We start from the raw sequence: 23,836 nt of genomic DNA on the forward strand, positions 1-23,836 counted from the left end.
TGTTGTATTGTAGTGGTGGTGGTATTATAAATGTTGTATTGTAGTGGTGGTGGTATTATACATGTTGTATTGTAGTGGTGGTGGTATTATAAATGTTGTATTGTAGTGGTGGTGGTATTATACATGTTGTATTGTAGTGGTGGTGGTATTATACATGTTGTATTGTAGTGGTGGTGGTATTATACATGTTGTATTGTAGTGGTGGTGGTATTATACATGTTGTATTGTAGTGGTGGTGGTATTATACATGTTGTATTGTAGTGGTGGTGGTATTATACATGTTGTATTGTAGATATGTAGTGGTGGTATTATACATGTTGTATTGTAGTGGTGGTGGTATTATACATGTTGTATTGTAGTGGTGGTGGTATTATACATGTTGTATTGTAGTGGTGGTGGTATTATACATGTTGTATTGTAGTGGTGGTGGTATTATACATGTTGTATTGTAGATATGTAGTGGTGGTATTATACATGTTGTATTGTAGTCGTCGTGGTATTATACATGTTGTAACGTAGTGGTGTTGGTATTATACATGTTGTATTGTAGTGGTGGTATTATACATGTTGTATTGTAGTGGTGGTGGTATTATACATGTTGTATTGTAGTGGTGGTGGTATTATACATGTTGTATTGTAGTGGTGGTGGTATTATACATGTTGTATTGTAGTGGTGGTGGTATTATACATGTTGTATTGTAGATTTGTAGTGGTGGTATTATACATGTTGTATTGTAGTGGTGGTGGTATTATACATGTTGTATTGTAGTGGTGGTGGTATTATACATGTTGTATTGTAGTGGTGGTGGTATTATACATGTTGTATTGTAGTGGTGGTGGTATTATACATGTTGTATTGTAGTGGTGGTGGTATTATACATGTTGTATTGTAGTGGTGGTGGTATTATACATGTTGTATTGTAGATTTGTAGTGGTGGTGGTATTATACATGTTGTATTGTAGTGGTGGTGGTATTATACATGTTGTATTGTAGTGGTGGTGGTATTATACATGTTGTATTGTAGTGGTGGTGGTATTATACATGTTGTATTGTAGTGGTGGTGGTATTATACATGTTGTATTGTAGTGGTGGTGGTATTACACATGTTGTATTGTAGTGGTGGTGGTATTATACATGTTGTATTGTAGTGGTGGTGGTATTACACATGTTGTATTGTAGTGGTGGTGGTATTATACATGTTGTATTGTAGTGGTGGTGGTATTATACATGTTGTATTGTAGTGGTGGTGGTATTATACATGTTGTATTGTAGTGGTGGTGGTATTATACATGTTGTATTGTAGTGGTGGTGGTATTATACATGTTGTATTGTAGTGGTGGTGGTATTATACTTGTTGTATTGTAGTGGTGGTGGTATTATACATGTTGTATTGTAGTGGTGGTGGTATTATACATGTTGTATTGTAGTGGTGGTGGTATTATACATGTTGTATTGTAGTGGTGGTGGTATTATACATGTTGTATTGTAGTGGTGGTGGTATTATACATGTTGTATTGTAGTGGTGGTGGTATTATACATGTTGTATTGTAGTGGTGGTGGTATTATACATGTTGTATTGTAGTGGTGGTGGTATTATACATGTTGTATTGTAGTGGTGGTGGTATTATACATGTTGTATTGTAGTGGTGGTATTATACATGTTGTATTGTAGTGGTGGTGGTATTATACATGTTGTATTGTAGTGGTGGTGGTATTATACATGTTGTATTGTAGTGGTGGTGGTATTATACATGTTGTATTGTAGTGGTGGTGGTATTATACATGTTGTATTGTAGTGGTGGTGGTATTATACATGTTGTATTGTAGTGGTGGTGGTATTATACATGTTGTATTGTAGTGGTGGTGGTATTATACATGTTGTATTGTAGTGGTGGTGGTATTATACATGTTGTATTGTAGATAGTGGTGGTGGTATTATACATGTTGTATTGTAGTGGTGGTGGTATTATACATGTTGTATTGTAGTGGTGGTGGTATTATACATGTTGTATTGTAGTGGTGGTGGTATTATACATGTTGTATTGTAGTGGTGGTGGTATTATACATGTTGTTTTGTAGTGGTGGTGGTATTATACATGTTGTATTGTAGTGGTGGTATTATACATGTTGTATTGTAGTGGTGGTGGTATTATACATGTTGTATTGTAGTGGTGGTGGTATTATACATGTTGTATTGTAGTGGTGGTGGTATTATAAATGTTGTATTGTAGTGGTGGTGGTATTATACATGTTGTATTGTAGTGGTGGTGGTATTATACATGTTGTATTGTAGTGGTGGTGGTATTATACATGTTGTATTGTAGTGGTGGTGGTATTATACATGTTGTATTGTAGTGGTGGTGGTATTATACATGTTGTATTGTAGTGGTGGTGGTATTATACATGTTGTATTGTAGTGGTGGTGGTATTATACATGTTGTATTGTAGTGGTGGTGGTATTATACATGTTGTATTGTAGTGGTGGTGGTATTATACATGTTGTATTGTAGATATGTAGTGGTGGTATTATACATGTTGTATTGTAGTGGTGGTGGTATTATACATGTTGTATTGTAGTGGTGGTGGTATTATACATGTTGTATTGTAGTGGTGGTGGTATTATACATGTTGTATTGTAGTGGTGGTGGTATTATACATGTTGTATTGTAGTGGTGGTGGTATTATACATGTTGTATTGTAGTGGTGGTGGTATTATACATGTTGTATTGTAGTGGTGGTGGTATTATACATGTTGTATTGTAGTGGTGGTGGTATTATACATGTTGTATTGTAGTGGTGGTGGTATTATACATGTTGTATTGTAGTGGTGGTGGTATTATACATGTTGTATTGTAGTGGTGGTGGTATTATACATGTTGTATTGTAGTGGTGGTGGTATTATACATGTTGTATTGTAGTGGTGGTGGTATTATACATGTTGTATTGTAGTGGTGGTGGTATTATACATGTTGTATTGTAGTGGTGGTGGTATTATACATGTTGTATTGTAGTGGTGGTGGTATTATACATGTTGTATTGTAGTGGTGGTGGTATTATACATGTTGTATTTGTAGTGGTGGTGGTATTATACATGTTGTATTGTAGTGGTGGTGGTATTATACATGTTGTATTGTAGTGGTGGTGGTATTATACATGTTGTATTGTAGTGGTGGTGGTATTATACATGTTGTATTGTAGTGGTGGTGGTATTATACATGTTGTATTGTAGTGGTGGTGGTATTATACATGTTGTATTGTAGTGGTGGTGGTATTATACATGTTGTATTGTAGTGGTGGTGGTATTATACATGTTGTATTGTAGTGGTGGTGGTATTATACATGTTGTATTGTAGTGGTGGTGGTATTATACATGTTGTATTGTAGTGGTGGTGGTATTATACATGTTGTAGTGGTGGTGGTATTATACATGTTGTAGTGGTGGTGGTATTATACATGTTGTATTGTAGTGGTGGTGGTATTATACATGTTGTATTGTAGTGGTTGTATTGTAGTGGTGGTGGTATTATACATGTTGTGTTGTAGTGGTGGTGGTATTATACATGTTGTATTGTAGTAGTGGTGGTATTATACATGTTGTATTGTAGTGGTGGTATTATACATGTTGTATTGTAGTGGTGGTGGTATTATACATGTTGTATTGTAGTGGTGGTGGTATTATACATGTTGTATTGTAGTGGTGGTGGTATTATACATGTTGTATTGTAGTGGTGGTGGTATTATACATGTTGTATTGTAGTGGTGGTGGTATTATACATGTTGTATTGTAGTGGTGGTGGTATTATACATGTTGTATTGTAGTGGTTGTATTGTAGTGGTGGTATTATACATGTTGTATTGTAGTGGTGGTGGTATTATACATGTTGTATTGTAGTGGTGGTGGTATTATACATGTTGTATTGTAGTGGTGGTGGTATTATACATGTTGTATTGTAGTGGTGGTGGTATTATACATGTTGTATTGTAGTGGTGGTGGTATTATACATGTTGTATTGTAGTGGTGGTGGTATTATACATGTTGTGTTGTAGTGGTGGTATTATACATGTTGTATTGTAGTGGTGGTGGTATTATACATGTTGTGTTGTAGTGGTGGTGGTATTATACTTGTTGTGTTGTAGTGGTGGTGGTATTATACTTGTTGTATTGTAGTGGTGGTGGTATTATACTTGTTGTATTGTAGTGGTGGTGGTATTATACATGTTGTATTGTAGTGGTGGTGGTATTATACATGTTGTATTGTAGTGGTGGTGGTATTATACATGTTGTATTGTAGTGGTGGTGGTATTATACATGTTGTATTGTAGTGGTGGTGGTATTATACATGTTGTATTGTAGTGGTGGTGGTATTATACATGTTGTATTGTAGTGGTGGTGGTATTATACATGTTGTATTGTAGTGGTGGTGGTATTATACATGTTGTATTGTAGTGGTGGTGGTATTATACATGTTGTATTATAGTGGTGGTGGTATTATACATGTTGTATTGTAGTGGTGGTGGTATTATACATGTTGTATTGTAGATATGTAGTGGTGGTATTATACATGTTGTATTGTAGTGGTGGTGGTATTATACATGTTGTATTGTAGTGGTGGTGGTATTATACATGTTGTATTGTAGTGGTGGTGGTATTATACATGTTGTATTGTAGTGGTGGTGGTATTATACATGTTGTATTGTAGTGGTGGTGGTATTATACATGTTGTATTGTAGATATGTAGTGGTGGTATTATACATGTTGTATTGTAGTGGTGGTGGTATTATACATGTTGTATTGTAGTGGTGGTGGTATTATACATGTTGTATTGTAGTGGTGGTGGTATTATACATGTTGTATTGTAGTGGTGGTGGTATTATACATGTTGTATTGTAGTGGTGGTGGTATTATACATGTTGTATTGTAGTGGTGGTGGTATTATACATGTTGTATTGTAGTGGTGGTGGTATTATACATGTTGTATTGTAGTGGTGGTGGTATTATACATGTTGTATTGTAGTGGTGGTGGTATTATACATGTTGTATTGTAGTGGTGGTGGTATTATACATGTTGTATTGTAGTGGTGGTGGTATTATACATGTTGTATTGTAGTGGTGGTGGTATTATACATGTATTGTAGTGGTGGTGGTATTATACATGTTGTATTGTAGTGGTGGTGGTATTATACATGTTGTATTGTAGATATGTAGTGGTGGTATTATACATGTTGTATTGTAGTGGTGGTGGTATTATACATGTTGTATTGTAGTGGTGGTGGTATTATACATGTTGTATTGTAGTGGTGGTATTATACATGTTGTATTGTAGTGGTGGTGGTATTATACATGTTGTATTGTAGTGGTGGTGGTATTATACATGTTGTATTGTAGTGGTGGTGGTATTATACATGTTGTATTGTAGTGGTGGTGGTATTATACATGTTGTATTGTAGTGGTGGTGGTATTATACATGTTGTATTGTAGTGGTGGTGGTATTATACATGTTGTATTGTAGTGGTGGTGGTATTATACATGTTGTATTGTAGTGGTGGTGGTATTATACATGTTGTATTGTAGTGGTGGTGGTATTATACATGTTGTATTGTAGTGGTGGTGGTATTATACATGTTGTATTGTAGTGGTGGTATTATACATGTTGTATTGTAGTGGTGGTGGTATTATACATGTTGTATTGTAGTGGTGGTGGTATTATACATGTTGTATTGTAGTGGTGGTGGTATTATACATGTTGTATTGTAGTGGTGGTGGTATTATACATGTTGTATTGTAGTGGTGGTGGTATTATACATGTTGTATTGTAGTGGTGGTGGTATTATACATGTTGTATTGTAGTGGTGGTGGTATTATACATGTTGTATTGTAGTGGTGGTGGTATTATACATGTTGTATTGTAGTGGTGGTGGTATTATACATGTTGTATTGTAGTGGTGGTGGTATTATACATGTTGTATTGTAGTGGTGGTGGTATTATACATGTTGTATTTAGTGGTGGTGGTATTATACATGTTGTATTGTAGTGGTGGTGGTATTATACATGTTGTATTGTAGTGGTGGTGGTATTATACATGTTGTATTGTAGTGGTGGTGGTATTATACATGTTGTATTGTAGTGGTGGTGGTATTATACATGTTGTATTGTAGTGGTGGTGGTATTATACATGTTGTATTGTAGTGGTGGTGGTATTATACATGTTGTATTGTAGTGGTGGTATTATACATGTTGTATTGTAGTGGTGGTATTATACATGTTGTATTGTAGTGGTGGTGGTATTATACATGTTGTATTGTAGTGGTGGTGGTATTATACATGTTGTATTGTAGTGGTGGTGGTATTATACATGTTGTATTGTAGTGGTGGTGGTATTATACATGTTGTATTGTAGTGGTGGTGGTATTATACATGTTGTATTGTAGTGGTGGTGGTATTATACATGTTGTATTGTAGTGGTGGTGGTATTATACATGTTGTATTGTAGTGGTGGTGGTATTATACATGTTGTATTGTAGTGGTGGTGGTATTATACATGTTGTATTGTAGTGGTGGTGGTATTATACATGTTGTATTGTAGTGGTGGTGGTATTATACATGTTGTATTGTAGTGGTGGTATTATACATGTTGTATTGTAGTGGTGGTGGTATTATACATGTTGTATTGTAGTGGTGGTGGTATTATACATGTTGTATTGTAGTGGTGGTGGTATTATACATGTTGTATTGTAGTGGTGGTGGTATTATACATGTTGTATTGTAGTGGTGGTGGTATTATACATGTTGTATTGTAGTGGTGGTGGTATTATACATGTTGTATTGTAGTGGTGGTGGTATTATACATGTTGTATTGTAGTGGTGGTGGTATTATACATGTTGTATTGTAGTGGTGGTGGTATTATACATGTTGTATTGTAGTGGTGGTGGTATTATACATGTTGTATTGTAGTGGTGGTGGTATTATACATGTTGTATTGTAGTGGTGGTGGTATTATACATGTTGTATTGTAGTGGTGGTATTATACATGTTGTATTGTAGTGGTGGTGGTATTATACATGTTGTATTGTAGTGGTGGTGGTATTATACATGTTGTATTGTAGTGGTGGTGGTATTATACATGTTGTATTGTAGTGGTGGTGGTATTATACATGTTGTATTGTAGTGGTGGTGGTATTATACATGTTGTATTGTAGTGGTGGTGGTATTATACATGTTGTATTGTAGTGGTGGTGGTATTATACATGTTGTATTGTAGATATGTAGTGGTGGTATTATACATGTTGTATTGTAGTGCTGGTGGTATTATACATGTTGTATTGTAGTGGTGGTATTATACATGTATTGTAGTGGTGGTGGTATTATACATGTTGTATTGTAGTGGTGGTGGTATTATACATGTTGTATTGTAGTGGTGGTGGTATTATACATGTTGTATTGTAGATATGTGGTGGTGGTATTATACATGTTGTATTGTAGATATGTAGTGGTGGTATTATACTTGTTGTATTGTAGTGGTGGTATTATACATGTTGTATTGTAGTGGTGGTGGTATTATACATGTTGTATTGTAGTGGTGGTGGTATTATACATGTTGTATTGTAGTGGTGGTGGTATTATACATGTTGTATTGTAGTGGTGGTGGTATTATACATGTTGTATTGTAGTGGTGGTGGTATTATACATGTTGTATTGTAGTGGTGGTGGTATTATACATGTTGTATTGTAGTGGTGGTATTATACATGTTGTATTGTAGTGTTGTATTGTGGTGGTATTATACATGTTGTATTGTAGTGGTGGTGGTATTATACATGTATTATGTATTGTAGTGGTGGTGGTATTATACATGTTGTATTGTAGTGGTGGTGGTATTATACATGTTGTATTGTAGTGGTGGTGGTATTATACATGTTGTATTGTAGTGGTGGTGGTATTATACATGTTGTATTGTAGTGGTGGTGGTATTATACATGTTGTATTGTAGTGTTGTGGTGGTATTATACATGTTGTATTGTAGTGGTGGTGGTATTATACATGTTGTATTGTAGTGGTGGTGGTATTATACATGTTGTATTGTAGTGGTGGTGGTATTATACATGTTGTATTGTAGTGGTGGTGGTATTATACATGTTGTATTGTAGTGGTGGTGGTATTATACATGTTGTATTGTAGTGGTGGTGGTATTATACATGTTGTATTGTAGTGGTGGTGGTATTATACATGTTGTATTGTAGTGGTGGTGGTATTATACATGTTGTATTGTAGTGGTGGTGGTATTATACATGTTGTATTGTAGTGGTGGTGGTATTATACATGTTGTATTGTAGTGGTGGTGGTATTATACATGTTGTATTGTAGTGGTGGTGGTATTATACATGTTGTATTGTAGTGGTGGTGGTATTATACATGTTGTATTGTAGTGGTGGTGGTATTATACATGTTGTATTGTAGTGGTGGTGGTATTATACATGTTGTATTGTAGTGGTGGTGGTATTATACATGTTGTATTGTCGTGGTGGTGGTATTATACATGTTGTATTGTAGTGGTGGTGGTATTATACATGTTGTATTGTAGTGGTGGTGGTATTATACATGTTGTATTGTAGTGGTGGTGGTATTATACATGTTGTATTGTAGTGGTGGTGGTATTATACATGTTGTATTGTAGTGCTGGTATTATACAGACAGAGAGAGGACATCATCAACATGCTCCATCAACCTTTTTACCCCTGAGGTGTGTGTGTTCTAGGCCAGACGGAGAGAGGACATCATCAACATGCTACATCAACAGAGACAGAAGAGGATCCAGGTGAAACACACACACAGTGTTACTATACTTGTGAGGGCTTTTTGGGGACCATCAATTGATTCCCTAAACCTAACCTTAAACCTAACCCTAATTCTAACCCTAACCCCTTAAACCTAACCCTAATTCTAAACCTAACCTTAAACCTAACCCTAATTCTAACCCTAACCTTAAACCTAACCCTAATTCTAACCCTAACCCCCTAAACCTAACCTTAACCCTAATTCTAACCCTAACCCCCTAAACCTAAAATATATATATTTTTTCTTGGTTTACTATTCTTGTGAGGACTTTTGGTCCTCACAAGAATAGCACTAAAGTACACACACACACACACACACACACACACACACGAACACACTACCACAATGTACAGCACATGTGATCACTGAATGTTCAGGTCACATGACCCTGTTTGCCTGCTAGGTGCAAAGCTTATGCAAGGCTTTAGGGCTCCAGACAGAATAACATAAACCTCTGTGTATTTGTCTTCGTGTGTGTCTGTGCGTGCACGTGTGTGTGTGTGTGTGTATGTGACAGAGGGAAACAGTCTCGCTCCTCTACAAGCCTAGGCAGAGGGACAGGAGTGAGAGGTACGTGACACTGTGTGTGTGGTGTCTGTGTTCCGCTGAAGCTGCAGAGTAAATCTGTGTGTGTGTGTGTGTGTGTGTGTGTGTGTGTGTGTGTGTGTGTGTGTGTGTGTGTGTGTGTGACAGGCTGGCTCTTAACCCCCAGGGCACCTGGACACAGACGTGGAGGAGGTCCGAAGGCTTCAGTAACACACAGACCTCGGCGTCAGAACAGAACCAGGCGGATCCATGTCTGCAGGAGTTGATGTTTTAGTTACAATGACTTCCTGTTTTTATAAAGTCTGTCTATGATTAACTGGGTGGAAATATTGTCCTTTTTTGTATGAAGGATGTTATCTTTAAAAGAGAGGGATGTCCGTTATTTAAAAGAGAGGGTTGTCCGTTATTTAAAAGAGAGGGTTGTCCGTTGTTTAAAAGAGAGGGATGTCCGTTATTTAAAAGAGAGGGATGTCCGTTATTTAAAAGAGAGGGATGTCCGTTATTTAAAAGAGAGGGATGTCCGTTATTTAAACGAGAGTGATGTCCGTTATTTAAAAGAGAGGGATGTCCGTTATTTAAAAGAGAGGGATGTCCGTTATTTAAAAGAGAGGGATGTCCGTTATTTAAAAGAGAGGGATGTCCGTTATTTAAAAGAGAGGGATGTCCGTTATTTAAAAGAGAGGGATGTCCGTTATTTAAACGAGAGTGATGTCCGTTATTTAAAAGAGAGGGATGTCCGTTATTTAAAAGAGAGTGATGTCCGTTATTTAAAAGAGAGGGATGTCCGTTGTTTAAAAGAGAGGGATGTCCGTTATTTAAAAGAGAGGGATGTCCGTTGTATAAAAGAACGGGATCTCAAAAGTTTGGACACTACAGAGAATACCGATTTTTGGGAAGTCTCGTGGTCTGACAACCACCCCTCTAGCTCTGTCACCTTTCACTGCAGATGTCTCATGGTCTGACAACCACCCCTCTAACTCTGTCACCTTTCACTGCAGATGTCTCGTGGTCTGACACCACCCCTCTAGCTCTGTCACCTTTCCCTGCAGATGTCTCATGGTCTGACAACCACCCCTCTAGCTCTGTCACCTTTCACTGCAGATGTCTCGTGGTCTGACAACCACCCCTCTAACTCTGTCACCTTTCTCTGCAGATGTCTCGTGGTCTGACAACCACCCCTCTAACTCTTTCACTGCAGATGTCTCATGGTCTGACAACCACCCCTCTAACTCTGCAGATGTCTGACAACCACCCCTCTAACTCTTTCACTGCAGATGTCTCGTGGTCTGACAACCACCCCTCTAACCCTGTCACCTTTCACTGCAGATGTCTCGTGGTCTGACAACCACCCCTCTAACTCTGTCACCTTTCTCTGCAGATGTCTCGTGGTCTGACAACCACCCCTCTAACTCTTTCACTGCAGATGTCTCGTGGTCTGACAACCACCCCTCTAACTCTGTCACCTTTCACTGCAGATGTCTCGTGGTCTGACAACCACCCCTCTAGCTCTGTCACCTTTCACTGCAGATGTCCGACGTAGACGGATGTGGTGGATTGAGATGCAGCCCATGAAAAAAACACATCTCTAGCTTAAACCGACAAAAACGTCTCAGTCTCTTTGTCTGTCGTTCTCTGTTTCTCTGTCTGTCCGTCTGGCATGGCATGAATGGGCGGTTGCCACTGTTACCAAAGCATTTTCTATGAAGTATAACATAAATTAACAATATGTTTGAGCAACTATAAAAATATACACGACATGACCAAAAGTATGTGGACACCTGCTAGTCGAACATCTCATTCCAAATCATGGGCATTAATACGGAGTTGGTCCCCCTTTTGCTGCTATAACAGCCTCCACTCTTCTGGGAAGTCATTAATATGGAGTTGGTCCCCCCTTTGCTGCTATAACAGCCTCCACTCTTCTGGGAAGTCATTAATATGGAGTTGGTCCCCCCTTTGCTGCTATAACAGCCTCCACTCTTCTGGGAAGGCTTTCCACTAGATGTAGGAACATTGCTGCTATAACAGCCTCCACTCTTCTGGGAAGGCTTTCCACTAGATGTTGGAACATTGCTGCTATAACAGCCTCCACTCTTCTGGGAAGGCTTTCCACTAGATGTTGGAACATTGTTGCTATAACAGCCTCCACTCTTCTGGGAAGGCTTTCCACTAGATGTTGGATCATTGCTGCTATAACAGCCTCCTCTCTTCTGGGAAGGCTTTCCACTAGATGTTGGAACATTGCTGTCGGGACTTGCTTCCATTCAGCCACAAGAGCATTAGTGAGGTCTGGCACTGATGTTGGGCGATTAGGCCTGGCTCACAGTCGGCGTTCCAATTCATCCCAAAGGTGTTCGATGGGGTCCGGGCTCTGTGCAGGCCAGTCAAGTTCTTCCACACAGATCTCGACAAACCATTTCTCTATGGACCTCGCTTTGTGCACCGTCATGCTGAAACAAGAAAGGGCCCCAAAATGTTGCCACAAAGTTGGAAGCACCGAATCATCTAGAATCTCATCATATGTTGAAGCGTTAAGATTTCCCTTCACTGGAACTAAGGGGCCCGAACCATGAAAAACAGCCCCAAACCATTATTCCTTTTACACCAGACTTTACAGTTGCCACTATGCATTGGGGCAGGTAGTGTTCTCTTGACATCCACCAAACTCAGATTTGTCCGTCGGACTGCCAGATGGTGAAGCGTGATTCATCACACCAGAGAATGCGCTTCCCCTGCTTCAGAGTCCAATGGCGGTGAGCTTTACACCACTCCAGCCAACGATTGGCTCATGGTGATCCAAGGCTTCAAATCAAATCAAATCAAATCAAATCAAATCAAATTTTATTTGTCACATACACATGGTTAGCAGATGTTAATGCGAGTGTAGCGAAATGCTTGTGCTTCTAGTTCCGACAATGCAGTAATAACGAGCAAGTAATCTAACTAACAATTCCAAAAAAAAACTACTGTCTTATACACAGTGTAAGGGGATAAAGAATATGTACATAAGGATATATGAATGAGTGATGGTACAGAGCAGCATAGGCAAGATACAGTAGATGATATCGAGTACAGTATATACATATGAGATAAGTATGTAAACCAAGTGGCATAGTTAAAGTGGCTAGTGATACATGTATTACATAAGGATGCAGTCGATGATATAGAGTACAGTATCAACGTATGCATATGAGATGAACAATGTAGGGTAAGTAACATTATATAAGGTAGCATTGTTTAAAGTGGCTAGTGATATATTTACATAATTTCCCATCAATTCCCATGATTAAAGTGGCTGAGTAGAGTCAGTGTCATTGACAGTGTGTTGGCAGTAGCCACTCAATGTTAGTGGTGGCTGTTTAACAGTCTGATGGCCTTGAGATAGAAGCTGTTTTTCAGTCTCTCGGTCCCAGCTTTGATGCACCTGTACTGACCTCGCCTTCTGGATGACAGCGGGGTGAACAGGCAGTGGCTCGGGTGGTTGATGTCCTTGATGATCTTTATGGCCTTCCTGTAGCATCGGGTGGTGTAGGTGTCCTGGAGGGCAGGTAGTTTGCCCCCGGTGATGCGTTGTGCAGACCTCACTACCCTCTGGAGAGCCTTACGGTTGAGGGCGGTGCAGTTGCCATACCAGGCGGTGATACAGCCCGCCAGGATGCTCTCGATTGTGCATCTGTAGAAGTTTGTGAGTGCTTTTGGTGACAAGCCGAATTTCTTCAGCCTCCTGAGGTTGAAGAGGCGCTGCTGCGCCTTCCTCACGATGCTGTCTGTGTGAGTGGACCAATTCAGTTTGTCTGTGATGTGTATGCCGAGGAACTTAAAACTTGCTACCCTCTCCACTACTGTTCCATCGATGTGGATGGGGGTGTTCCCTCTGCTGTTTCCTGAAGTCCACAATCATCTCCTTAGTTTTGTTGACGTTGAGTGTGAGGTTATTTTCCTGACACCACACTCCGAGGGCCCTCACCTCCTCCCTGTAGGCCGTCTCGTCGTTGTTGGTAATCAAGCCTACCACTGTTGTGTCGTCCGCAAACTTGATGATTGAGTTGGAGGCGTGCATGGCCACGCAGTCGTGGGTGAACAGGGAGTACAGGAGGGGGCTCAGAACGCACCCTTGTGGGGCCCCAGTGTTGAGGATCAGCGGGGAGGAGATGTTGTTGCCTACCCTCACCACCTGGGGGCGGCCCGTCAGGAAGTCCAGTACCCAGTTGCACAGGGCGGGGTTGAGACCCAGGGTCTCGAGCTTGATGACGAGCTTGGAGGGTACTATGGTGTTGAATGCCGAGCTGTAGTCGATGAACAGCATTCTCACATAGGTATTCCTCTTGTCCAGATGGGTTAGGGCAGTGTGCAGTGTGGTTGAGATTGAATCGTCTGTGGACCTATTTGGGCGGTAAGCAAATTGGAGTGGGTCAAGGGTGTCAGGTAGGGTGGAGGTGATATGGTCCTTGACTAGTCTCTCAAAGCACTTCATGATGACGGATGTGAGTGCTACGGGGCGGTAGTCGTTTAGCTCAGTTACCTTAGCTTTCTTGGGAACAGGAACAATGGTGGCCCTCTTGAAGCATGTGGGAACAGCAGACTGGTATAGGGATTGGTTGAATATGTCCGTAAACACACCGGCCAGCTGGTCTGCGCATGCTCTGAGGGCGCGGCTGGGGATGCCGTCTGGGCCTGCAGCCTTGCGAGGGTTAACACGTTTAAATGTCTTACTCACTTCGGCTGCAGTGAAGGAGAGACCGCATGTTTCCGTTGCAGGCCGTGTCAGTGGCACTGTATTGTCCTCAAAGCGGGCAAAAAGTTATTTAGTCTGCCTGGGAGCAAGACATCCTGGTCCGTGACTGGGCTGGGTTTCTTCCTGTAGTCCGTGATTGACTGTAGACCCTGCCACATACCTCTTGTGTCTGAGCCGTTGAATTGAGATTCTACTTTGTCTCTGTACTGGCGCTTAGCTTGTTTGATAGTCTTGCGGAGGGAATAGCTGCACTGTTTGTATTCAGTCATGTTACCAGACACCTTGCCCTGATTAAAAGCAGTGGTTCGTGCCTTCAGTTTCACACGAATGCTGCCATCAATCCACGGTTTCTGGTTAGGGAATGTTTTAATCGTTGCTATGGGAACGACATCTTCAACGCACGTTCTAATGAACTCGCACACCGTATCAGCGTATTCGTCAATGTTGTTGTCTGACGCAATACGAAACATCTCCCAGTCCACGTGATGGAAGCAGTCTTGGAGTGTGGAGTCAGCTTGGTCGGACCAGCGTTGGACAGACCTCAGCGTGGGAGCTTCTTGTTTTAGTTTCTGTCTGTAGGCAGGGATCAACAAAATGGAGTCGTGGTCAGCTTTTCCGAAAGGGGGCGGGGCAGGGCCTTATATGCGTCGCGGAAGTTAGAGTAACAATGATCCAGGGTCTTTCCACCCTGGTTGCGCAATCAATATGCTGATAAAATTTAGGGAGTCTTGTTTTCAGATTAGCCTTGTTAAAATCCCCAGCTACAATGAATGCAGCCTCCGGATAAATCGTTTCCAGTTTGCAGAGAGTTAAATAAAGTTCGTTCAGAGCCATCGATGTGTCTGCTTGGGGGGGGATATATACGGCTGTGATTATAATCGAAGAGAATTCTCTTGGTAGATAATGCGGTCTACATTTGCTTGTGTGCGACTGCTTGAAACCCATTTCATGAAACTCCTGGTGAACAGTTATTGTGCTGATGTTGCTTCCAGAGGCAGTTTGGAACTCGGTAGTGAGTGTTGTAACTGAGGACAGGGGCAGTTTGGAACTCTGTAGTGAGTGTTGTAACCGAGGACAGAGGCAGTTTGGAACTCGGTAGTGAGTGTTGTAACCGAGGACAGAGGCAGTTTGGAACTCGGTAGTGAGTGTTGTAACCGAGGACAGAGGCAGTTTGGAACTCGGTAGTGAGTGTTGTAACCGAGGACAGAGGCAGTTTGGAACTCGGTAGTGAGTGTTGTAACCGAGGACAGAGGCAGTTCCCCATACTATTGTGGAGGAGTGGCTAGGACAGGCAAGCCCCATACTATTGTGGAGGAGTGGCTAGGACAGACAAGCCCCATACTATTGTGGAGGAGTGGCTAGGACAGGCAAGCCTCATACTATTGTGGAGGAGTGGCTAGGACAAGCAAGTCCCATACTATTGTGGAGGAGTGGCTAGGACAAGCAAGCCCCATACTATTGTGGAGGAGTGGCTAGGACAGGCAAGCCCATACTATTGTGGAGGAGTGGCTGGGACAGACAAGCCCCATACTATTGTGGAGGAGTGAATTCTTCCTGCTGCCGTGGATATGGCTGGGACAATGCTGGGGGAAAATGTCCAAAAAACTATACAATGTCTTCATCAAACAACACTGTTTCACGACCTATCAGTGACATGGCAGGTGCTGTTTTGAAACAATTACTGCTTCACATACAAGCCAGTGAATTCTATCTGTTACAGCTGGATGAGTCAACAGGCGTGGCGTGCCTGGCACAGCTCCTGGTATATATCTGTTACAGCTGAATGAGTCAACAGACGAGGTGGGCCTGGCACAGCTCCTGGTATATGTCCATTACGTTTATGGGGGGTCAATTAAGGAAGACATCCTCTTCTGCAAACCACTGGAAACCAGGACAACAGGAGAGGATATTTTTTAAAGTACTGGACAGCTTTGTGACATCAAATGGTGGTCAAGATGTGTTGGTATCTGTACTGATGGAGCAAAAGCCATGACAGGGATACACAGTGGAGTGGTAACACGCGTGCAAGCAGTTGTTCCCGTAGCCACTTGGGTACACTGCAGCATCAACCTAGAGGCTCTTGGGTACACTGCAGCATCAACCTAGAGGCTCTTGGGTACACTGCAGCATCCACAGAGAGGCTCTTGGGTACACTGCAGCATCCACCTAGAGGCTCTTGGGTACACTGCAGCATCCACAGAGAGGCTCTTGGGTACACTGCAGCATCCACCTAGAGGCTCTTGGGTACACTGCAGCATCCACCGAGAGGCTCTTGGGTACACTGCAGCATCCACAGAGAGGCTCTTGGGTACACTGCAGCATCCACAGAGAGGCTCTTGCTGCCAAGGGAATGCCTGACAGCTTGAAAGACGTTTTGGACAGTTCAGTGAAAATGGTTAACTGTTAAAGCAAAAGGCCCCTGAACTCTCGTGTATTTTCTGCATTATGCAATGATATGGACAGCGACCATGTAACGCTTCTACAACATACAGAAGTGCGCTGGTTATCAAGGGGCAAAGTATTGACACCTTTTTTTAAATTGAGAGACGAGCTTAAAGTTCTTAACTAATCATAATTTTCACTTGTCTGACCGCTTGCATGATGACAAGTTTCTCACACGACTGGCCTATCTGGGTGATGTTTTCTCTCACCTGAATGTTCTGAATCTAGGATTACAGGGACTCTCTGCAACTATATTCAATGTACGGGACAATGTACGGGACAAAATTGAGGCTATGATTAAGAAGTTGGAGCTCTTCTCTGTCTACATTAACAAAGAAAACACACAGGTCTTTCCACCATTGTATGATTTTTTTGTGTGCAAATGAACTCAAGCTTACGGACAATGTCAAATGTGATATAGCGAAGCACCTGAGTGAGCTAGGTGCACAATTACGCAGGTACTTTACCAAAACGGACGACACAAACAACTGGATTCGTTATCCCTTTCATGCCCTGCCTCCAGTCCACTTACCGATATCCGAACAAGAGAAACTCATTGAAATTGCAACAAACGGTTCTGTGAAAATTTTTATTTAATCAGAAGCCACTGCCAGATTTCTGGATTGGGCTGCGCTCAGAGTTTCCTGCCTTGTCAAATCGCGCTGTTAAGACACTGATGCCTTTTGCAACCACGTATCACATGTACAGTTGAAGTCGTAAGGTTACATACACAGTAGCCAAATACATTTCAACTCAGTTTTTCACAATTCCTGACATTTAATCAGAGTAAAAATTCCCTGTCTTTGGTCAGTTAGGATCACCACTTTATTTTAAGAATAATAGTTGAGAGAGGGATTTATTTCAGTTTTTATTTCGTTCATAACATTCCCAGTGGGTTAGAAGTTTACATACACTCAATTAATATTTGGTAACATTGCCTTTAAATTGTTTAACTTGGGTCAAATGTTTCGGGAAGCCTTCCACAAGCTTCCCACGATAAGTTGGGTGAATTTTGGCCACATTCCTCCTGACAGAGCTGGTGTAACTGAGTCAGGTTTGTAGGCCTCCTTGCTCGCACAAGCTTTTTCAGTTCTGCCCACAAATGTTCTATAGGATTGAGGTCAGGGCTTTGTGATGGCCACTCCAATACCTTGACTTTGTTGTCCTTAAAGCCATTTTGCCACAACTTTGGAAGTATGCTTGGGGTCATTGTCCATTTGGAAGACCCATTTGCGACCAAGCTTTAACTTCCTGACTGATGTTTTGAGATGTTGCTTCAATATATCCATGTCATTTTGCTCCCTCATGAAGCCATCTATTTTGTGAAGTGCACCAGTCCCTTCTGCAGCAAAGCATCCCCACAACAATGCTGTCACCCCCGTGCTTCGTAGTTGAGATGGTGTTCATTTGCTTGGAAGCCTCCCCCTTTTTCCTCCAAACATAACAATGGTCATTATGACCAAACAGTTCTACTTTTGTTTCATCAGACTAGAGGACATTTCTCCAAAAATGATGATCTTTGTCCCCATGTGCAGTTGCAAACCATAGTCTGGCTTTTTTATGGCGGTTTTGGAGCAGTGGCTTCTTCCATGCTGAGTGGCCTTTCAGGTTATGTCGATATAGGACTCATTTTACTGTGGATATAGATACTTTTGCATCTGTTTCCTCAAACATCTTCACAAGGTCCTTTGCTGTTTTTCTGGGATTGATTTGTATTTTTCGCACCAAAGTACATTCATCTCTAGAAGACAGAGCGCATCTCCATCCTGAGCGGTATGATGTCTGCGTAGTCCCATGACGTTTATACTTGCGTACTATTGTTTGTACAGATGAACGTGGTACCTTCAGGCATTTGGAAATTGCTCCCAAGGATGAACCAGACTTGTGGAGGCCAACAATTTTGTTTCTGAGGTCTTGGCTGATTTATTTGGATTTTCCCATGATGTCAAGCAAAGAGGCACTGAGTTTGAAGGTAGGCCTCTCTGTGGTGTCTTAAAGAAGAGTCAAGTTAAGGCCTCAACACCTAGCTGAATGTATCTGATCTAACACCTAGCTGAATGTATCTGTTCTAACACCTAGCTGAATGTATTTGATCTAACACCTAGCTGAATGTATCTGATCTAACACCTAGCTGAATGTATCTGATCTAACACCTAGCTGAATGTATCTGATCTAACACCTAGCTGAATGTATCTGATCTTACACCTAGCTGAATGTATCTGACCTAACACCTAGCTGAATGTATCTGATCTAACATCTAGCTGAATTTGTGTTGCTGTCCATTTAGATATTACTGGACCAATAAGCCGACCTCGTCGCAGCTAATTTTTCATGCACTTGCTTATACTTAGAGCTAAGTGTTAATGGAATATGAACAAACATTGTGAATTTACTGAACATCAAATGTAATAATGTTTGTGTATGGTTCAAAAGTGTAAACTCATGTCAACGTTCATTTTTATTGAAGGAGAATGCGCTTCTTATCCAGTTACACAAATCAACAAGGAGTCATTAGAAGCCATATTTATTTAATCAAGTCAGCCATAAGCTCCTCTCTCGGGACAGCTTTATGTAGACCCTAAACGTTTGTGGGCACCGTTTGTCACAGTTATAGTGCATTAACTGCATTTAATGTATTGTTTAGAGTTGCTGGCATGCATCAAACCAGAAAAAGTTTTTTTTACCCTAAGATTGGCATGCTAACATCACCACTGTTACTAGCTAACGCTTACAAACATTTCCACTTGATTTGCTTTCGTGAGTTATTGCTCTCCCAAGGTAAGGGACGGAACAACATTTACAGAACGTTTACTTGGAGGAAAATGGGGGAGTGTGAGACTTTTTACATTTCATTGAAGGGGGGGGGGTATAGTAGTTTTTATAAATCTAGCCCAGGGAAGGGTCTTGTAATAGGTCATTAATAACATGATATATTTTTCAGTGTTTTATAATTAGTTTCTTATTAGACAACATATCGATGTGTGCCCGATGCCACCCCTCCTCTCAGATTCTCCGCTGAGCACTCAATATCAACTGCACCTGCACCTGCATGCTGGGGGAAGCACAGAGAAAAGTTATATCTCTAAGATAGCTGCTGGCATCCCAGTGTAAATACAAGTAGGCTGCATTACACTCTGCAATGGATATTCCAACCCCGAGCCCCAACCTGCTCTGCTCTTGCTCATCAAAAAATACAATTGGGCTGCTTAACCAATGCTGTGCTGTCAAAGCCTACAGTGGCTGTTCAGGAGGAGAGTCAAAGGTTTCTTCCAATTTTGTAACGTTTTATTAGGCATAAAATGTACTATCTTGCGCGCGGACTAGCTTATGTTCTGTTCAGTTTGAGAAGGAGGACCGAGGTCAACAAACGTATGTGGACACCTGTTCATCGATCATCTCATTCGACAATCATGGACATTAATATGGAATTGATCAACCCTTTTGCTTCTATAACGGCCTTCACTCTTCTGGGAAGGCTCTCCACTAGATGTTGGAACATTGCTGCAATAACAGCCTCCACTCTTCTGGGAAGGCTTTCCACTAGATGTTGGAACATTGCTGCTATAACAGCCTCCGCTCTTCTGGGAAGGCTTTCCACTAGATGTTGGTACATTGCTGCTATAACGGCCTTCACTCTTCTGGGAAGGCTCTCCACTAGATGTTGGAACATTGCTGCAATAACAGCCTCCACTCTTCTGGGAAGGCTTTCCACTAGATGTTGGAACATTGCTGCTATAACAGCCTCCACTCTTCTGGGAAGGCTTTCCACTAGATGTGGGTATTTCCACTAGATGTTGGAACATTGCTGCTATAACAGCCTCCGCTCTTCTGGGAAGGCTTTCCACTAGATGTTGGTACATTGCTGCTATAACGGCCTTCACTCTTCTGGGAAGGCTTTCCACTAAATGTTGGAACATTGCTGCTATAACAGCCTCCACTCTTCTGGGAAGGCTTTCCACTAGATGTTGGATCATTGCTGCAAAAACTTGCTTCCATTCAGCCACAAGAGCATTAGTGAGGTCGGGCACTGATGTTGGGCGATTAGGACCGGCCTGAAGTCGGCGTTCCAATTCACCCCAAAGGTGATCGACGTGGTTAAGGTCAGGGCTTTGTGCAGACCAGTCAAGTACTTCCACACCGATCTCTACAAACAATTTCTGCATGGACCACGCTTTGTGTCATGCTGAAACAGGAAAGGCCTTTCCCTAAACTGTGTTTTTTTGGATGGGGGGGTAGATTGTAGCTTCCATCAATATAGTTATCTGCATCATCCCCGATATATTTTTGGGGTAAATGTGTGTGTGTGCGTGTGTGCGTGTACAGTTGATGTCGAAAGTTTACATACACTTAGGTTGGAGCTTTTGTAGACCTCAAACCTGTGGCACCTCCCAGCGTATTGAGCTGTTGTGGACTTCCTGTGCGTGGCACCTCCCAGCGTATTGAGCTGTTGTAGACTTCCTGTGCATGGCTGATTGATTAATGATTGATTTGCCAAATAGGATTTTTTTCCAGTTGCTTGTACATTTAGAGTTTTTGACCATAAGTTAATGTAAATAGTTGCTCAGCAAAACTCGATATTTGGTGATCAACTAACGTATTTTGACACTATAGCGCTTGTAGAGCTGGTGAATGTGAGTTTAAGTCTGAGCTTTCTGAGGTCTCTAACACAAGATATTGGTTAAAGTTTATTTCTATTTATACAACGAGTGGGTCTAATGCTGATTGGTTAAAAGTTCATTCCAGCCTGTGTCTAATCCCCAAGTTACCACCGGCTAAATCTATGACGTTAAAATGCCTATTTACTCTGTTCCATCTGACTGCGCATTCCACTGTCTCATCAGCCCAGCCAGGCAATGTATAAACTTGATCTTCACTTATAAAGCATCTAGACATTATCTCAAATTTCTTTTTGACTAACATTTAGTTTTCAACAGCTGAGATTTGTATAAACCTTATTGTCTGTCCCTCTGACATTGTTTCAGTATTGAAATTCAATCTTCACCTTTCCCATAGTAATGAACGTGTCGAGAGTCGGGACACGAGAGAGAGGCAGGCAGCCTATCTCAGCCAGTTGAAATCATTAATTAGCTGGCATCATGTTTATGGATATAGACAAAGAAATGTACATTGAGAAAAGGTCAAATGAAAAGAAGTGCAGCTAGTTTGCAGTCTTTCCAGCTTCAGTTTGAAGTGATTGTGTTAGCTGTGTTGTTGGCTAGCTCCTCTGAACATCAGTGTCCTGAGGAGAGAGCACATTTTCTATGCCAGGTGAAATCGTGCCTCATTAGCTCATTGTTATGGATGTATCCAAATAAATGTCACTAGAAAACAGCTTAAATAAATGCAGCTACTGTTGTTATTCTGTCTGTTTGACGTGACTGTAAGTTAGCCGTAGTTGGCTAGCTAGCAAGCAAGGGATAAGAATGTTGCCAGCCAGTATGGCAATGGAACATTTAGAACGAACGACTGGGTGGCGTTTCAACATGTCCTCCAAACACCGGCTTCTCGGGTATTATCACATAGGTATCATTAACGTTCCAACTGAATGTTTGTCACCAATAGCTTAATGGTTTACATGTTCAGTGCTAATAATGTCATAACTTTACCAGCATATTACATCAGATGCTCGTTTGGTCCAAATGATGAGTGACAAAAAAATCTCCTCCTCGTTGTCTGGGATAGTGTCTGTCTGTAGTGTGCCTGTAGTCTAGTCAGCGTTTAGAACCAGTAGCACTCTGCTGATTAGATCACTCCTTCTTCTCCTCCCCCGACTTTCAAGATCAATAACTAACGTCCCCCTCCCCCTCCTCCTCCTCCTCCTCCTCCTCATCATCATCATTAAAACTGCTCTTAAAAGATTACATCCACATATACACTCTCTCTCTCTCTACTAGTGGTTCAGTGTGTGTAGGGAGAGTCTCTCTGTAGTAAGCCTGGTCTCTATTATCTTGAGTAGATAGTAGCCTGTACTGTAGTGCGCTGTTAAAGCGTGTATATCTGACTTCGGGGCTTCAGTCGGTCAGTTCTCTGATGGAGGGAGAGGTGAAGAAGAGAAGGAGGAAGGACCAGATGGTGAATCTGATTGTTGTGTCTTTGCTCCAGTCTGCTGCGGCCAGCCTTATCACAGGTGAGTGACACACACACACACACCAAATTAAATTGTATTTGTCACATGTGCTGTACACAACTAGTATAGACTTTATCGTGAAATGCTTGCTGAAGCGATGCAGAGTTTAGAAATAACACATTTTTTGAAAATGAAATAGTAACACGAGGAATAAAATAAAATTCACAAGATTGGATTTAAATACAGGAAGTATCAGATCAATATGGAGATACATACAGGGAGTACCAGTACCAGATCAATGTGGAGCTATATACAGGAAGTACCGGTACCAGATCAATGTGGAGCTATATACAGGAAGTACCAGTACCAGATCAATGTGGAGCTATATACAGGAGTACCAGTACCAGATCAATGTGGAGCTATATACAGGAAGTACCAGTACCAGATCAATGTGGAGCAATATACAGGGAGTACCAGATCAACGTGGAGCTATATACAGGGAGTACCAGATCAATGTGAAGCTATATAGAGGAAGTACCAGTACCAGATCAATGTGGAGCTATATACAGGAAGTACCAGATCAATGTGAAGCTATATACAGGAAGTACCAGTACCAGATCAATGTGGAGCTATATACAGGAAGTACCAGTGCCAGATCAATGTGGAGCTATATACAGGGAGTACCAGATCAATGTGGAGCTATATACAGGAAGTACCAGTGCGAGATCAATGTGGAGCTATATACAGGAGTACCAGTATCAGATCAATGTGGAGTTATATACAGGAGTAGCAGTACCAGATCAATGTGGAGCTATATACAGGGAGTACCAGTACCAGATCAATGTGGAGCTATATATAGGGAGTACCAGATCAATGTGGAGCTATATACAGGAGGTACCAGATCAATGTGGAGCTATATACAGGAGGTACCAGATCAATGTGAAGCTATATAAGAGGAAGTACCAGATCAATGTGGAGTTACTGTATATACAGGGAGTAGCAGTATCAGATCAATATGGAGCTAAATACAGGGAGTACCAGATCAATGTTGAGCTATATACAGGAAGTACCAGATCAATGTGGAGCTATATACAGGATGTACCACATCAATGTGGAGCTATATACAGGGAGTACCAGATCAATGTGGAGCTATATACAGGGAGTACCAGATCAATGTTGAGCTATATACAGGAAGTACCAGATCAATGTGGA

General features: G+C 41.3%; 1 protein-coding gene across 1 annotated transcript in view; it reads left to right on the forward strand.

Annotated features, from left to right (window-relative positions):
• Positions 1–9,690, forward strand: part of hoatz (HOATZ cilia and flagella associated protein) — a 33,259-nt gene extending 23,569 nt beyond the window's left edge. The window contains exons 4-6 of the mRNA XM_042311593.1: positions 8,755–8,814; positions 9,352–9,404; positions 9,528–9,690. Coding sequence (XP_042167527.1) covers positions 8,755–8,814; positions 9,352–9,404; positions 9,528–9,654 — 240 coding nt within the window. The 3' untranslated portion in view covers positions 9,655–9,690. The remainder of the gene's footprint in view (positions 1–8,754; positions 8,815–9,351; positions 9,405–9,527) is intronic.
• The last annotated feature ends 14,146 nt before the right edge of the window (positions 9,691–23,836 follow it).

The sequence above is a fragment of the Oncorhynchus tshawytscha genome, linkage group LG33 (assembly GCF_018296145.1).
Source record: "Oncorhynchus tshawytscha isolate Ot180627B linkage group LG33, Otsh_v2.0, whole genome shotgun sequence".
In the NCBI taxonomy this organism is placed as follows: domain Eukaryota; kingdom Metazoa; phylum Chordata; class Actinopteri; order Salmoniformes; family Salmonidae; genus Oncorhynchus; species Oncorhynchus tshawytscha.